The sequence below is a fragment of the Poromitra crassiceps genome, assembly GCF_964638095.1.
Source record: "Poromitra crassiceps genome assembly, chromosome: 8".
Classification (NCBI taxonomy): domain Eukaryota; kingdom Metazoa; phylum Chordata; class Actinopteri; order Beryciformes; family Melamphaidae; genus Poromitra; species Poromitra crassiceps.
This window is the reverse complement of record NC_139629.1, coordinates 33,411,176-33,429,988: the sequence shown is the minus strand read 5'-3', so window position 1 is coordinate 33,429,988 and position 18,813 is coordinate 33,411,176. Positions and strand designations below refer to the sequence as shown.

General features: G+C 46.1%; 1 protein-coding gene across 1 annotated transcript in view; it reads left to right on the top strand.

The window, feature by feature from the left end:
• The window catches only part of LOC310780655 (calmodulin-binding transcription activator 1-like), a gene marked incomplete at both ends in the record, with an annotated part of 82,846 nt that overhangs the window by 47,886 nt on the left and 16,147 nt on the right, over positions 1-18,813 (top strand). The window contains one exon of the mRNA XM_083641173.1: positions 213-347. Within this exon, the coding sequence (XP_083497299.1) occupies positions 213-347 (135 nt within the window). The remainder of the gene's footprint in view (positions 1-212; positions 348-18,813) is intronic.

The following is an 18,813-nucleotide window of genomic DNA, read 5'->3' as shown; positions in this document are numbered from 1 at the left end:
TCAGTTTTAATGAAATAAACTGAAGATAGAGCAGTTTCCAGGCTGTTGTGGCACTGTAATCCTTAGTTATTGTTATTTATTTGTTCACACTTGCGGTAGTTGTGCAGGGAAGATTAAACCAGTCATCACCAATAAACAAATCTGACTACACAATTACAGCCACTGTGTGTATTGTATGTGCATTGAATTCCCATGATCCTCTCCCTCCGCAGCTCATGACACAGGCCTGGTGACACTGCAGGTGGCTGTCAGTAACCAGATCATCTCCAACTCGGTGGTGTTTGAGTACAAAGCCCGCGCTCTTCCTTCACTGCCCTCATCTCAGCACGACTGGCTCTCATTGGATGGTACGTCTCTCCTCCCTTTTCCTTCAGCTCTGGGTCCGGGTTCACAAAGAAAGACTGTGACTATGGCTCAGATAGAACAGTCAGGCTTGATAGACGTCCAAATTCCCTACGTTGCACAAAGCAGTTTAGTTCTTGACTATCTTAAACAGGACTATGGCGCAATGAATGCTGGGGAAATTAAGACTTTGTTCAAAGTAGACAAATCAAAGCGAGACACCCCATCTTTGAGTCACTTCCTGCATTTGTTTCACGTGGGTTTTGCCCATGGTTTTTCACAGGCACATTCACTTAGGAGACTTGCTGCAAGTCCTGAGTCTATTGGAGTCAATGGGAGGAGTGAACGTGATCTCAGATTATGACAGATTGTTTCGCCCCGATAGTCATCAGAGTAAATATTCGTCCCATTTTCTGAAGCCACATATCTTCTGAACATTCTGACACTAAAATGTCATTTTTCAGACAGACAGATCAGGAGAAAATTAAATTTGTTCAAGACCTGTCTCTGTCCACTTGGTCGGGCGTCCATACAGGCACGATTGGCTGTGTCTGCGGGTGGGAAGCCCGATTAGGGGTATGTGTTCTGGTCGCTGCACTAGTGCCTCCTCTGGTCGGTCGGGGCGCCTGTTGGGGGTGGAAGGGAACTGGTGGGAATAGTGTGATCCTCCCACGTGTTACAACGTCCTGCCAGTGAAGCGCCCCGCTGTCAGGTGAAAAGAAGTGTCTGGCAACTGTGCATGTGTCGGAGGAAGCATGGTGCTAGTCTACGGCTCTCCCCAGATCGGCAGAGGGGGTAGCAACCGGGGCAGCAGGGGGGGAATTGGCAAAGTACAATTGGGGGGAAAATGGGACGGAAATCAGAAAAAAAAATACCTGTCTCTGTCCAAGCAACACACTATTGCGATATTTGGCAACAGGAACTCATGTTAGCAGAGAGCAATTAGCTAAAGCTACATGTGAAGTTTGTTGATGTAATAGCTAAATCTGTGGTTGGAAAAAATATTGTTTTAATCGAATATCTTAGTTACAACAATATTGAGCTAACAAGGGGCAGCTTTGTGTTTATATGTGTGGTTTGTGTGGAGTTTGGGAACTCACGATCTCTAGTTCAAGTTAGCTTGCTAGGTCAGCACTAACCCCGCGTCACCAGGCTCTCTCTCTCTCTCACAACACTTCAGGGGAGAGCTGACCACGTGACCATTTAGGAGGCCTGCTAGTACCATTTTTTACAATTTGTGGAGCCAATTGTTATTTTTTTACCAATTATTATTGTGTTCTCCTCTTGGCTGTCATTTGCCTCTGTCTCTCCCTCTTGACTCGGTGAGCTGCTGTCAGAACCATGGTAACCATGGGTGAAGGCCTGAGTTAGCCTGGGGGTATGGTGTTTTTTAGCTTCAAATTAGTCCGTCTTTATTTTTCTGAAACAGTCTAACTTGCATTAGATTAATCGATGAGCAAAATGAAGACTGGCCTAACCCTACAGACCAGTCTAAAATATATTTGTGTGAAACGGGCCCCTGGTCTTGTATGCGTTGTGCTATCCCCATTTGCACTCTCTTTGCTCCCTCTAGTTCTTCTCTATGCTCTGTCTCCATTTGTCTCCTCTCCGTCTTTTCATCCCTCCCTCCAAATCCTCCAGATCTCCTGCGGCCTTGTTCATGTCTGCTGGATCATCATGCATTACAGCTTGCTCTCTCTTGCTTCCCGTTGCTCTCTATTGTCAGCACTTGCAGGTTTTGGAAAAGAAATGCTGCTCAAAATAAAACGAGACCTTTGAAGTTTTTATACGTACTTCAGAAAGGTAGTCCAGCTATGTTCTTTTGATGAAAATGATTTATTAACATGAGCAATGAATAACAGATTATGAATGTTCAATGGTTATAAAAGTTCAAAGTCTTCGGCGATTAGACTCACTCATCACGACTCTGAGACGTCATGCTGACGTCATGGTGATTATGAAGGGGGTAGTGAAGCCGTGAGTAGAATAGGATATACCCCCCGTGGAGTCTAGACCTGGTGGTGGTGAACTAAGAAGGCTTCTGGAGATCTCTGACCTGGAGGAGAATGGGGTGGAGGAGGGTTGCAGCAGCACTGAAATGACAGCAGATAAGAGTATGAGAAGGGAACAGCTCTTAAAGGTTGCCGCTAAAGCTGTGATTGGCTGAATTAATCCATGGGCCAGTCCAGATTCCGGTACCACTCAAGGTGGCAAAACTTGCTTATCATTTTTTATAAGACGCATGTCTTATCTGTAGATGATATTTTGGTATGATAGCCATTCCTTAGTGGTAGCTGTGACACAGTTACCAGCTCGTGAAGTTAACCACCCCTAAAGTAAATTGCATTTTAGACGCTGGTGCATATCCTGGGTTAGGCACATGGTCAGGGCATTTTTCAATGTTTGGTACTATTGTTTTTGGTCCTATTTTAAATGGGACCTTCTTAGCTTTCATTTAAGGCAACTGCTGCTAACAACAACTGCTGTTTGCTTCAAGAGGAAACCTGCCTATCTCTGCTGCCAAAAGGGCCTAAACACCTCCGCCCTTTTCACACCTAGAAAACCCCCACTTTGCACTCAACAAGAACAAGAACAGCTCAGAAGTTAACTGAAAATGCATGCTGACATAAGCATGATCACATCATTTTTAAAAATCTATTCATATCCTAATTAATATTAGGTCAATAATAGATAACTGTAATTGTGTTAATATTCCCATGAAATACTTTAGGCCTATAGATTCAAATGTTATTTTCTAATGTTAGAAGTAACTGGTCAAGAATAAGATGAGCTCTGATAATAAGACTTATCTCTGTGTTATGTGGAGCAGGGCGATTGTAGTTCCAGACCTCTAGGGGGGCTGAGCCCCTAATCAGAATGTGACATGCATACAGTGCCTCACAAAAGTGGTTGAACACCCCCCCCCCCCCCCCCCACCAGCAGCAGCTAAACGACTAATATAGCCAGTCCAGTAGTAGTAAATATGTTTTAGAAAATGAAAAATGTAATATGTGCTGTTTGATGTATCCAACTCCTTTCACTTTGGCAAACCTCAACTCAAATACACAATGGAGTCCACTGCAATGAATGTGCAAGGCCAAAACAGTTGACCTGGCATTATAGCTACACTCACTGAGCACTTTACTGGAACACCAGACTAATACTGGGTAGATATCAGGGTGGCAATTTCATCATTTTAGGGGCGTGGCCATCTGTCCTTCGGCGTCACTTTGTTTTAGGGCACAAGGCCATCGCTCTATAGACCAAATCACCGTGACGTCACCATGTAAACAAATTTACTTCCGGGTACCACTTGGGGAAGGCGGCAGGTTTAAATGTGCGTGTTGTCAAATAAATGCTGTCAAACCCTCTCGCTGTTTTCGGCCGACTACTTTCAATTTAAATGGTTAAACGGTTGGTAAACATGCTTGTCCGACGTATCTAGCCTTTCTTCTGTGTTTGTTTTATGTAGTGTTAGCTAGCTAATAACGTTTGTTTGTCTGTCAAACTCGCTGTTTTTTTGCAGACTTGTTAACGTTACAGACAGAGCTACTAACCTCGCGTCACCAGGCTCTTCTCGGCGAGAAAGAGCTACTGACGCCACGTTAATTTAATTTAGCTTCAAGTCTACTCTGGTCTGGTCCAACAGGTAAATTAGCTAGTCTGGTCTCCACTAACTTAGTGAAAGTGTTGTTATGAATGATATTAAACAACAACACAACACGGACGAACCATTTTTGTCTTCTTTGTCTGTTTTTGTCTTCAACACGTCAGTTTGTGCCATCCACCGCCATTATAATGTGTGGACCTCAGGGGTACCCGGAAGTAAATGTGAACATCCCCGCTGATTTGGTCTATTGACATCATGAAGAGCGATTTTTCAGAAATGTGTGTTAAAATGAGCCAATTACACATCCTTTGCACATTAAACTGAGACCACTGATGCTTTTAAAGCAACTGACAGTAGCAGGCTGGTAGCAGGGTACTGCCGGCGATGTGGCCTTAGGGATCTCAGGGCATCACGGCCAGAAGGAGGAGCAATGGAGGCCATGGCCTCCGTGTAATTCCTACCCTGGTAGGTATCAGCTTTCAGCTCAGTGTTATCCGGCTACCAAAGTGACAGACGTGTTGCATTCTGAGATACTTTTCTGCTGACCAAAGTTGTTGTTTTTGCACCATTCTGTGTCAATTCTTGAGACTGTTGTGAGATCAGCAGTTTCAGAAGGGTTGGTGCCAGACCTAATACTGCGTAGGTATCAGCTTTCAGCTCTGTGTTAACCGGCTACCAGTGACAGACGTGTTGCATTCTGAGATACTTTTCTGCTGACCAAAGTTGTTGTTTTTGCACCATTCTGTGTCAATTCTTGAGACTGTTGTGAGATCAGCAGTTTCAGAAGGGTTGCACCAACAACCATGCCGTGCCGCGGTCAAAGTGGCTTATGGTGTGAGTTGCATGTTAGTTAGTTTGTTCAGCCATAGTTGATGGTGAAGTTGATGGTTCCACACTGACCATTTGCCTAAACCAGGATATGCACCAGTGTCTAAAATGCAGTTTACTTTAGGGGTGGTTAACTTCACGAGCTGGTAACTGTGTCACAGCTACCACTCAGGAATGGCTATCATACCAAAATATCATCTACAGACATGTATCTTATCAAAAATCATAAGCAAGTTTTGCCACCTTGAGTGGTACCGACAACTAGTGAAATTTTGAGCTCTGGCCCATGGACTAAATGGGAAAGGATGTGGCCAGCTGTGATTGGATTAGCACAACCTCCTAGGCCCATCAGGTAGATGCATCACACCTGAAGGAGAGAAATGTGTGAGAACTGAGGGGAACTGAGAGGGAATGTGTAAGTGAGAACATTACAGTGACTCTTTCTGAAATTATGTTAAAACTTCACTTGTGTATCGACCTAGTACCAACCTGCCGTCTATTCTGTGGGAGGAGATCGGCAATTTCACTCACACAGACACACACACACACACACACACACACACACACACACACACACGGAGACATGCAATTTCTAGAAGTTGTATGATGTTAGTGCATTGCTGTGTTGAGGAGTAGAAACACTCTCTTAACACTGCTATGTTTAGATGTGTTCTGTTAAACATGTCATGATAGGTAACTAACACTCAACCAACTTCATTCTGCACTCTGTGTTGGAATAGTGAATTACATTTGAATTGCATTTGCATTTTATTTTCATTTGACATTTGAGGCATCTTTCAGACTCTCTTGCCAAGAGTTCAGTGAGTTCACAATAGAGAAAGTCTAAACTCATCTATCACCTACGTTAGAATCAGCCAATAATAATAATAATAATAATAATAATAAAAAGGTCATTGTTGAAAACATAAGTGCCCAGATATCAGAGTAATAAGAGGGATTCTGTATGTATATGTAAGGTCTGCCCAAATTCCCACTTCGACCGCCGGCGATTATTTGTTTGATAATACACATTGATGGACATTGGATCATGGTCATTTACAAAGATTATGATTTCATGGTTTTATGTGAATCATTTGCAGTAAAAAAAATATATATATATATACTTTTTTTTGTAGCTGAGCGTTGCAGGACTGCATGACTCATTATGTCAGGCTGGCAATATCTGTTTTTAATTCAAGTCTGTGAGTCATAAGATAGCTTTGTGTTTACAGTAGCATGCGTGTGCCTACGCATTTCTGTGTGTATACAGTATGTATGGATGCTGTTGCATGTGTGTGTGTGTGCGTGTGTATGGGTGCCGTTGCATGTGTGTGTGCGTGTGTATGGGTGCTGTTGCATGTGTGTCTGTGTGCGTGTGTAGTACTGTACGTGTGCTGCTGGGGGAGCGTTGCTGCAGTGTTTGAGCATTGACAGGATAAAGTAGGGCACGGCGAGGCGAGGCGCGCGCTGGCGGGACAGCTGCATTGCAGACGGCCCTTGAGGGAGTGGGAGTGAGTAATCGGGAGCTGGCGGCTCCCACGCGCGGGCGGCAGAACCAGTGGATCCCTCCGCCATTCATACCCTACTGCCTCACTGGCCCATTCACAGAACCAGTTAAGGAGGAGCTGACTCTCTCATACACTCCACACAATGCAGAGGGAAAACACAGCCCACCCGATTACCTTACGTAGAGTAACCCCTTGCCTGCCACCTCTACTACAGTGTGTTTCACAGCCGCTTGTGCTCTCCGATTTTTTAGCACGATAAACAAGGCGTTTAGTGATGCAACAACTTGACTGAAGGCATGTTTTTTTTGCTCTGTTCACTTGCAAGGTTTTCTGGCTGAATTTCAACGTGTCGATATGCTGATGCTTGTCATTCGTTCTAATGGAGGATAGGCTGCATAATGAGCATGCATAGTGCCATGATGAGAGAGCTGATCAACCTGGAATTATTAAGATATATTGATCCATAGTAGCCTATATCCTCATATTGATGAAGGGAACAACAATGGAACGGTTTTCTCTCTATGAAATACTACAGTTGTGAAATTCATCAATATTTTCTGAATGAAACTCGTTAGTACAAGAAATTAGTGTCTCTGCAAAAACAAGCCGCAAGTGCTGGCAAAGGTTCAGCACCACCGCGCTGCGGACAGTGACTCTGGCAGCACCAAGCACACCACCTTACCCCATACTCATGTTTTATTTTTCAAGTAAACATTTGAATGTTTGTTTACACCACCCTGCAGAGGGAAATAGCAGTTCCCCCACTGAGGAGACCAGATCATACTGAACTTTTTATTTTTTTCCTCTTCTTCTTCTTCTTCTTCATTTTAGAACTAGGGCAGAATGTATTCACTTGAGCATGTGTGGTCATAGATTTAATGGTGCCACACTGAAGCATAACAACAGAACTCCAAAAAGTGTTGTACCTCTCACAGAATAATGAAGAGGCAATTGCTAACCTGCCTCAAAAACACTAGTGGGGAGAAGACTAGTGTGGGACACGTTTTAACCCCTAATTGACCTGTAGGGTAATAATAATGACATTATGTGCCACCCACATGCAGTATTCGTGTCAAAGCGCAGCACAGCTAACACAGCCCGTGAGTTAGTTCTGCCATGGAGAAGACTCACTGTGCTGCTATGATGTGCTAATGGCACCGCTGCCTGCCTGCCTGCCTGCCTTGATTTGTCATAATGCAGAGTGGGGGAAGGGAAGGGAAGGGAAGGGGCGCCTGGCTTTTTCTCTGCAGCACTGCAGGTACGGAGCCATGGGCAGCACAGAAGAGACAGTAGAGGTAAAGCAATCGGAGCTGCAGCGCTCTCCTCTCCTCTCCTCACCCGCCCCAATGAGTGCCTCCTGTGCTCGGAGGCTACACGGCCCCCCCTCGCTGCTCGCTAGTCGGGAGCGGTTCGTTCGCTCGCTGGGGAGGAAAAGACCAAATTACAGCCCCGCATAGCGGCACTTCTACACAACACTGACTTGCCAGTGTTCTATAGGGAGCGTATTGATGATAGTATTGGGTTGGCTTAAAAACTACACTGGCGCGAGGGCAAACGGGAGAGCGTGCACAGTAGTGCGCACACACACACACACACACACACAATGCAGGAGCGGAGGAGGAGTGGGCGTGTTTGGGTAAACACGGTCAACTACCGCAAACAGGAGGAGGACAGGGTTCAATCTCAGGCGATAGACCGGTGGTGGTGGTGGTGCTGAGAGTGAGGGGGTCGTCTTTTGAAACGGCTGCACCGACTCTCTCCGGGCGCACAATGAACCGAAGTATAACAAACACATGCGGGGACGCGTCGAGTATTTTATACCCGACCGTATTTTGTTCTAAGTTGAACAAAGCAGCGTCTTGATGAGCTCGCGGTGTTGTTGAGGCAACGAGAAATTGGGGGAGAATAACGCAAAGCGTAAACAATAATAATAATATATGAATAACAATAACGAGAGGGGCGCGAGCTTTTAAAAGCAGCAGACACACGGGCTGGAGGAGCGAGGCGAGGAGGGGAAACGGGAACTAGGGCGTCTGTTTACCGGCGGCACGTGCGCACACGACGTCTCCTAGCAGCGGTATTTGTCATTTTACTGCAGGCAGGCTGGGAGAGCAGCGCGAGGCTACTAGAAAGACCGGGGGAAGTGTGTGTGTGGGGGGTTACAGGAGAAACAAGTGAAGAGGAGGAGGAGGGGGCTATTATAGGAAGAAGAGTGTGCGCGGTCTTTATCTCTCTCTCTCTCTCTCTCTCTCGTACATCGCTCTCTCCCCTCACTTTGTTCCATTGTTGACGCGCGTGCTCTCTGTATTGAGATTGAGATTCACTCTACAGCGAGGATAATATTTTGTTTTTCACACCGAGAAACTGCGAGCAAAACTGCATGATTTGAGTGAAATGCATCATGGCTGGACTTCTTTGGGTCAGGATGCCAGTGAATGACACCTGCTTTTCTTAAAAGACAAAAGGGACAGTTTTTTTTTTTGCTTTAGTTTTTTGCTTTGAGGGGGACTCTACAAATGGAAAATGAAATAGAAGGTTAGACTTGTTAAGTTCAATCTATGGCTGTCGTGTTGTCTGTGTTGTTTGTGTTGTATTTGGGCTGTCCCCCCCCCCCCTGTGCTTTATTGTGTAGAGAAGTTAAAGTTACACGTGGACGCTCTGAATGCTAACTTACTGATATGAGCCAAGTGTGTCCCAGCTGTGTCTGTCTGTTAGCGAAGTTTTGCTGAAATGAAATGTGTATTTGTTTGACCACATGCGTCCTTTAAGTGCTTCATGTGACTCTGCCTCATTGCAGAGCACTGGAGAGTTGACGGTTAGTAGCCAACTCCTCCTGACTCACGACAATTCCCCTTTATACATTTTGACATGTAGCCTAGAGAACATAGCTCTCTATTGCTTTCTTGGTGTTTTATTTTAAAATATATATGTGTATAGGCCTATACTGGTTGGCTATGATTAGATAGAGGAAGTTGTGTTGTCCTACTCTCTTTCACCTGCCTTAACTGCCGTTACTTCTTTAGTAGTTTTTGCCAAACGGTGCTTTCACCGGCTTCATGACACTTTACGGTCAGTTTGACCCTCTCCATGTCACGATGAGCGTGTGTTCCCGACGTCCCGACCTACTCGGGTTAACGTCCCTTATTATTGCCAGCAGCTGCAAGCGGTGTTTCACGTGTTGTTTGGAAGTAGCCTACGGTAGTTGCTCTAGCGCAGTGGAGGCTTGTCGCAGCCTGATGGTCAGGCAGGCTATATCGGGGCCAGTGTCTCTCTGCTGTTATGTTACCTACTTCAGACAGTAGAGTGGTCATTGTCAACACACACACACACACACACACACACACACACACACACACACACACCAGTGCCAAATTAAACCATTTTAAATGAGCCGGGACGAGGACTACACAAGTTGCTACCAGACCAGTTAGCCCCTCATACAAGTGTCGCTGCGTCTCTTCAGCACCACGGCTCTGTGGACAGCGACATCACATCAGCGCCTGTGTGTGTGTGTGTGTGTGTGTGTGTGTGTGTTTCACTTTGATCCCCTGAGTCGTCAAACTTTGCTTTGATTTAGCGCTGCCACTCTATTAAACAGAGACATCGCCATACATTTCCTATCTACCTGTTGCTCTTCTTTGAAGTTTTCACCATATGCTAAGGAGTACAACTGTCTATAATGCATTGCACCACATGTTTTGTTAAAGGAAATAATGGTCTGTGTTAGATACAACACTGCAGGTCATCCTTGCCAAGTCTTTTAGAACACGTTTTAAAATATTGTAGGGATTTCCATAGTGCTTTTGGCTGTTTTACATAATGCATTAAGAGGAGTAGTAAGCTAACAGTAGTAGTAGTAGTAGTAGTAGTAGTAGTAATATAGCAGCAGCAGCAATGCATGGCAATTAGTGGACACTTTCATCCAAAGTGCTACAGTACATGAGTGCATTTTAGGATGAGCGATAGTCGGAATGGCAGAAACGGCACAAAACAAACCACTTAGTATTAGTGGTGTTGTGGCTAGTAGTGCTAGTGCTAGTTGTGTGGTTGTATAGAAGAAATGGCATAGTAGCAATACCAGTGGACCGCGCTATAGCAGCAGTAGTAGGCTACTGGTAGCTGTAATGCTTATGCCGGGAGGTGATGGATGGCCCCAGACTGGAGGGTTTAAAGAGGTAAAACGTTTAAAAAGAGGAAACAGCCCTAGAGAAAACGAAATCATCCGTTTCCCAGATCATTCACAATGACCTCATTCAAAACAACAAACTCAGCATTACTGGGTTCTAGCATAAATGTTTTCATTCCTTTCCAAAAGTTTTTGACAGCGACAATTATTTATTTAACTGCAACTTTCTAGTCCATGCTAAGCTCACCACTGTATTTCATAAGACCTTCCTTTTTAGAGTAAAAGTCCAATACTGTATATGTCAATTTCCATACATCAGATTTTTCAACATTCTTATGCATTGTTTTTGTCTGTACTGCAGCATGAAATATCTCATAAGTTCTGTGTAATACCAGTCTATGCTGTGATTTGAATTATTCTTATATATATATATATTATTCTTATTATTATATAATTACTTTGGTCTCCATCTCTTTGATAACAGGGAATAGTGTAATCTTCTGTATCATAAGTATGATGTAACAATATGAAATTTCACAGTACAGTACGGTATCTACCAAAATATCACACTATACGGTTGATTTTTTCACCCCTTTAATTAAACGTACTATGGCCGATCAGAAGAAAAACAAGTATTTTGCTTTGAAGAAAAATATTGCTTTATTGAACTGAAACTGAAACTAATATGAGAACATTTACGGGCGTCCGGGTAGTGTAGCGGACGGTAGATTCCCTGCCTACCAACACGAGGGTCACAGGTGTCTGCAGGTGGGAAGCCGGATTGGGGGTATGTGTCCTGGTCGCTGCACTAGCGCCTCCTCTGGTCGGTCGGGGTGCCTGGTTGGGGTGGAAGGGAACTAGTGGGAATTGGAGTCCTCAACGGGCCTGAAAATTCAAGCCCAACCCGACCCGGTCCAAGTCAAGCCCGACCCGACCAATTAGCATAAATTGTCAGCCAGAACCTGGCCCAAGCCCGTCGGGCTGGGCTCGGGCTGAACCTGAGAACTCTAGTGGGAATAGCGTGATCCTCCCACGTGCTACGTCCTGCCGGTGAAGCTCCCGCTGTCAGGGGAAAAGAAGCAGCTGACAACTAATAAATAATAAATAATAATAATGATTGGATTTATATAGCGCCTTTCCAAGTCCTCAAAGCGCTTCACAGAATCATTATTCGTTCACACCATTCGTACCGGTGGTTCGAAAGCGTGGCAGCCACACATTGGCGCTCAACGGCCCCTCCGACCACTATCATTCATACCAATCATACGAGGCAAGGAGGGTTAAGTGTCTTGCCCAAGGACACAACGACAGCAGCTGGGAGGGAGTGGGGATCGAACCGCCAACCCTTGCGTCATTGGCCGACCCGCTCTACCTCCTGAGCTAAAGCCGCCCCCTGCGCATGTGTCGGAGGGGGGGGGCATTGGCCAAGTACAATTGGGGAGAAAATGGGGGGGAATCAGAAAAAAAATGCGAATGTTTACACAAGGGTCCTCCATTATGAACTTATTTGTAGTGGCGTGCGGCGGCATACATATTGCACAAAATATCACAATCTACGATATTTCACGGTATCTCACGGTTATCGTTATCAGTAATCATAAGCTGAATGCATAATAAGAACTGTAATTTGATTTTTTTTGTAGATTATAAGTTTTGTTTTTGTCCTAGTCTGCTAATGTGCTAATCACATATTCATGAATGTGTATTAGGTTCCATTCCAGTTCATGTGCGGTTATGTCCCTTTCTGCCCACATGCTTGTCTCACTTCGTTGTACCTGCATAACACCTCGTTAAAAAAGAGGGGGTGAACTAGCCACTCTCAAAAACTAGCACACCTGAATATCAGATGTCTGTCTGTCTGTCTTCACTTTGCCTGTTATAAATTGCAATTGTTGCTGCAATATGCTCTAGATACCATTATGTGTCAGAAGACTAAAAATGTAATTCCAAGTGCCATGTTAAAAGGATTGCCATGCCTCGAGGGTGCGGAGAAACCCTACGAATGTGTTTAGCCTAACTGTGTTGTCTCGCTATTAACGGAAAGCTTAGGAGAGACATCCCGTCCCTTGAGCCATATAGTGTGTTTCATCAGATTGATTCATCGTTGAAATTATCTCTCCGCTCATCTCTCATTTACACTCCTGCCTGCAGCTGACGACTCGAGCAGCACATATAGTTACTGTATCTATGCAAATAAGAAGCTAATGATATGTACTTATGGAAAAATATGTATGTAAGCCTATTATGTGATATGTGGAAGAAAATCTAACCGCCCTACTTCTCAAGACAAGTATCCAATACTGCATTTATGTATCTCTCTCTGTTAATGTAATAGTGGATGACAGCAAGTCCCCTGTGGTGTTTTCTCTTGGCATTTTACCCTCAATGTGACACATTGTATCGAGTATCTGATCAGTGGTGACTCTGTATTGATATTGACCTCGGCAGTTGGACACACGCCATTAGGTTAGGAGCCCCTTAACCTAACCGCCTTGTTTAACACCAACACAAAATACCATTCAGACAGTGTCTGCCTTTTTTTTTTTTAAGTCTTATTAAGCTGGGCTATATGGATGAGAATTAATTATTTTTAGGTGTGCAGAAACACAGTGGGGGAGTCACCTTCGTCTTATAGCATACATAATATCCCCCACGCATAATATCATTTTGCACACCTGTTGCACTCTGTTGCAATTCTTTTTTTGATGCACTACAAGAGATGTACACTAGTAATGCTGCAGGCATCCGGCAGGTTTTCACTTGTGTCCAAATCCTTTATAGCTTTGAAATCAAAATGTTGACATCGGAGCAGAAAGCCCTGTGTGAAGGATTTCTGCTGATGCATACTGCTTGCAAATTGTTGTGTGCAAGTGCAGTCAAGCTAGCAGAACACTTTTGACAGATTTGTCCCTTGCAAAAATTGATTTTGGATTGAGGTCCCCTGGGATACAAAGCAAGGTCAATAACTTAGCATAGAGCAAATATGTTTGACAGCACTGAAATGGCAAAAAAAAATCTAAACCTCATTTATAGGAATCTGAAGTGGTCATTTCATTTGGCCTTTGTTTACAGCCACACTGTTTGATCATGAAGGTATGTGATTCATCAGAGATAGATGTGATGCTATGATTCTTCTATTTTACCAGAGAAAGATCACCATATCACCTACCTTCCATCAATCAATTCAAATCTGTTATTGTCACACCGACCTATTAAAGTTTTTCGCTGGCATCGAGTTTACATACAAAGTCAATGCAAACGAGCGATTGAGCGTATATTTGCCCGGGAGAAAAATCGCTGGGCGTCCGAGCGACAGAGACAGAGCGATAGGGCGAAAATTCGCTCGTCGCCCGAGATGAAATATCCCAACCCAAGCGAAATCTCGCTGGCATCAGTCGGTCGCTGTTCAACGCTGATTGGCTGCCGTGTGAGACTGAGTCAAGGATCACACTGGCTTGGAACAAACCGCTGGTTTATTGTGTGGCAACAAACCGCATTGACAGCTGATTGACAGGCTGACAGCTGACATGAAGTGAAGTCTTTACTACCGGTATATAGCTCGCGTTAGGAGCACGCTGATAGGCTTAGCTTGTAAACAACTACGGTGGCTCGTAGTGGACAAACATCGTGACATTGCGTAACGTCATAACCCCCGACATGTTTGTTGTTGTTGTTGCTGTTGACTAGCGATTTAAACACAGCGACAGAGCGATTCCAAAGGGTTGAATCGAGCCATAGAGAGAAAAATAAATATCTATATATCGGTGTGAACACAGCTTAAGAAGGATAAAAGTCACAAGAAAGAATGTCAAAGGAACAAAACCAAAGCTGGTCACATGATTTGTATGTCAAAGCGAATCCGGTCTTTTATCAAAACACAGCCTTGTGTTCCAGCTGTGATGAGGGCTGCTGCCAGATGGCTTGGCCCCTTCCTCTGCACGGTCACAAATAGCAGCTCCTGTCAGTCAGCTCAGCTCGCCTCGCAGAGCCAGAGGCTTCCTGCTAGGCTACATGTGACTGGCTGCAGAGCTAATGAACTCCAGCACGGAGAGGAGCACAACCACAGGTTCAGAAGTGACGAGTCAAGGTGTCCACCCACCCACACTCTGCCAGAGGTTCACTTCTACTATTATGAATAAGCCATAGAGCCGTTGTGGGACAAAGGAGAGATGTGCCTTTTTTGGAGACTGGGGACAGCAGATCTATCACTGAGACCCCAAGTGATCTGTATTGTTGGTCCAGTGGACATAGAGACTCATCGCTCCCCTGATGTCTTGCATGTGTCCCACTCAGTAAGAGAAGCAATTGAATAAGTAAATGATAGGCTTCTTGTACTGCATTGCGTACGTGTGTGTGTGTGTGTGTGTGTGTGTGTGTGTGTGTATGTGTGTGTGTGTGTGTGTGTGTGTGTATGTGTGTGTCTGTGTGTGTGTGTGTGTGTGCGCGCGCGTGCCCACGTGTTTCCAAGGCAGTGGAGCTCCAATAACAGTTCTCCTGTTATCCTCATCCTTGGCATTTCTGAGCAAGGATGGAGGAGCCATCCTTCACTAACCCCACCCACCTCTCCACTGCCCACTAACCCCACCCAACCTCTCCACTGCCCACTAACCCCACCCAACCTCTCCACTGCCCACTAACCCCACCCAACCTCTCCACTGCCCACTAACCCCACCCAACCTCTCCACTGCCCACTAACCCCACCCAACCTCTCCACTGCCCACTAACCCCACCCAACCTCTTCACTGCCCACTAACCCCACCCAACCTCTCCACTGCCCACTAACCCCACCCAACCTCTCCACTGCCCACTAACCCCACCCAACCTCTTCACTGCCCACTAACCCCACCCAACCTCTCCACTGCCCACTAACCCCACCCAACCTCTTCACTGCCCACTAACCCCACCCACCTCTCCACTGCCCACTAACCCCACCCAACCTCTTCACTGCCCACTAACCCCACACAACCTCTTCTCCTCCTCCGGCCCTCCTGGCTTATCCTCTCTTCAGCTCTCCTCTCCTCTCCACTCGCTTTCTCTTCTTTCTTTCCTCCTCTCCTCTCCTCTCCTCTCCTCTCCTCTCCTCTCCTCTCCTCTCCTCTCCTCTCCTCTCCCCTCCTCTCCCCTCCTCTCCCCTCCTCTCCTCTCCTCTCCCCTCCTCTCCTCCTCTCTCCCCTCCTCTCCTCTCCTCCCCTCTCCTCTCCTCTCCTCTCCTCTCCCCTCCTCTCCCCTCTCCTCTCCTCTCCTCCCCTCTCCTCTCCTCTCCTCTCCTCTCCTCTCCTCTCCTCTCCTCTCCTCTCCTCTCCCCTCCTCTCCCCTCTCCTCTCCTCTCCTCCTCTCTCCCCTCCCCTCCTCTCCTCCCCTCTCCTCTCCTCTCCTCTCCTCTCCCCTCCTCTCTCCTCTCCTCTCCTCTCCTCTCCTCTCCTCTCCTCTCCCCTCCTCTCCTCTCCCCTCTCCTCTCCTCTCCTCTCATCTCCTCCCCTCTCCTCTCCTCTCCCCTCCTCTCCTCTCCTCCCCTCTCCTCCCCTCTCCTCTCCCCTCCTCTCCTCTCCTCCCCTCTCCTCTCCTCCCCTCTCCTCTCCTCTCCCCTCCTCTCCTCTCCCCTCCTCTCCTCTCCTCCCCTCTCCTCTCCTCTCCCCTCCTCTCCTCTCCTCCCCTCCCCTCCTCTCCTCTCCTCTCCCCTCCTCTCCTCTCCTCTCCTCCCCTCCCCTGTCCTCTCCTCTCCTCTCATCTCCTCTTCACCCTTATCCTGTCCTCCCCTGTAAACTCTCCTGCTGTCTTCTTCCTTCCTCCAACCTGTTTTTCAAGTGTGTATCAACCTGACTCATGAGGAGACGCCATCATGTCCCAGAGATGACAGATCATAGGGGGCAAGGCAGCATCCCAGCCTTGCCCCCTAAAGCGCCGCCAAGCGTAAATTCAGCCCGAGCAGGAAGCCTGGACTTTCACACCACCAGACGCGCTTTGTTTTGCTCTGCACCACTTGTACCCACTTCCTGCCTGGCTTGACACAATCGCTCGCGCAGCTCCCTCAAAATAATTGCCGCGAACTGGAGCCGTGCACCGCGGCCGGTCTGAACGGTCTAATCTGTTAACAAGGGCGCTGTCATGAAACTGGCCGCGCTTGGCAGCTATTCACGACGATTCAGCATCTGGTGTGGTTCAGGCGTTACAGGTCCTTTGACATTTAAGTCTCTTAATGAGAGGCAACAGTGGAGCCACGGTGACACACAACAGTCATCACACACTATGGGACAGCGCTGACACACAACAGTCATCACACACTATGGGACACGGTGACACACAACAGTCATCACACACTATGGGACACGGTGACACACAACAGTCATGACACGGTGACACACAACAGTCATCACACACTATGGGACAGTGCTGACACACAACAGTCATCACACACTATGGGACACGGTGACACACAACAGTCATCACACACTATGGGACACGGTGACACACAACAGTCATCACACACTATGGGACAGCGCTGACTCTGCTATGGACTTCCCACATTAGACTTGTGACTTTCCCTATGGAGCCTGTCTTTTTCCTGTATTATTTTCAGATGACGAGACTATATATATATATGTAATATAGTATTTATGAGACTAGATCCCAGGACAAGAGAAGAAATGACTCATTTGGGTTCCAGTTAGTTCAAGAACTCCCGACATAGAGTATTAACCCATTGATACCTGATGCAGCATTTGCGTGTATATCCCTCATTTGTGTGTGTATCCCTTTAAGACTGCGAACCGCGTGACACGGTTCGCGGTCTTAAAGGGATACACACACAAATGCTGCATCAGGTATCAATGGGTTAAAGGCAGTTGTGTTTGTTTTCTCTTCCTAGGCAGTCACACTTTGAAAAGAAAGAGCTCACGTTGTTTGTGGTTGTCTCAGCTTAGTTCAGGCTTTCCTCTCACCTGTGGACCGAGACTGGTCATTTAGCATCTTATTCACTCTTAAGTACAATACACTAGTTACATCAAAACAGTTTAAAATATCCTGCACTCTTTACTCTGTCTGCCGTTTTCATATAAATAACCCTCGCTGGATAACACTTAAATCCTTCAGTGGATAACCCACGCCAGAGATGGCTTCAGACAGAGAATTTATGGAGCATGAAAAATCAGTGTAGGTTTTTATTAAGCAAAGTGGTGACTGAGCCCACTCTATTTTTGTATATTTCACACCTAGTTTAGATGGGAGAACAGCATAGAGAGCAAGGTGAGGATTCAGACCTTTGTCACGTAGAATAAATCTCCACAGGTGTCAGATGGATTTGGGTTTATCCACAGAAAACTGGCCTGGCTTTAAAGGGACAGCTCACCCTAAAATCCAAAATACATATTTTCCCTCTCACCTGTATAGTGCTATTTATCCATCTATATCGTTTTGTGTTATTTGCCCGAATTTTGAAGATATCGGCTGTAGAGATGGCTGCCTTCTCTTCGATACAATGGAACTGGATGGCACTCGGTTTGTGGTACTCAAAGAAACAAAAAAATACATTTGAAAAACTCAACAGCGCTGTCTCTCCAGAAATCATGACCCGGTTACTCAAGATAATCCACAGACTTTATTGTGAGCAGTTTCATGTAGGAACTATTTTCTTTTGTAGGAACTAGCTAGCAGCAAGCGGGTGTAGTTTGGTCAAAAGAAAACAGTTCCTACATGAAACTGCTCAGGTCTGTGGATTATCTTGAGTAACCGGGTCATGATTTCTGGAAAGAGACGTTGCTGTTGAGTTTATCAAGTGTATTTCTTTGGCACTTTGAGCGCCGCAAGCCGAGTGCCATCCAGTTCCATTGTATTGGAGAGAAGGCAGAAACTCTGCGGCCGATACCTCCAAAACTCAGGCAACTAACACAAAACGATATAGATGGATAAATAGCACTGCGGGTGAGAGGGAAAATATCTATTTTGGATTTTAGGGTGAGCTGTTCCTTTAATGGCCGTACTTATGCTATGGTCATGATGACATGTGTTGCTTTATGCTTTAGTTGATAAATCATCATTCATTGAAGATAATATGTAAATGTGATGAGCGCTGGTCTGCCTCATGTCTGTCTCTAAAACAGCATGTCAGGAGGAACAGCGTGTCACCACCGAGGGAGTGAACCGACGGGAGAGTGGGAGGGCGTTAGCGCCGCGTCACCTTGTTGTTATAGTTCTGTTTGGCTGCTCGTCCTCCCCCTCTCTCCTCCCCCTCTCTCCTCCCCCTCTGTCCTCCCCCTTCCCCCCTCCCCTCCCCTCCCCTCCCACAAGTCTCCTCCTCCTCCTCCCCCCATCCTCCTCCTCCCTCTCTGCAGTAGACGTGCATCGCATTTGGAGCAGCAGGCAGCAGGTGGAGATGACATCATCTGCACTGCAGCACACTGCAG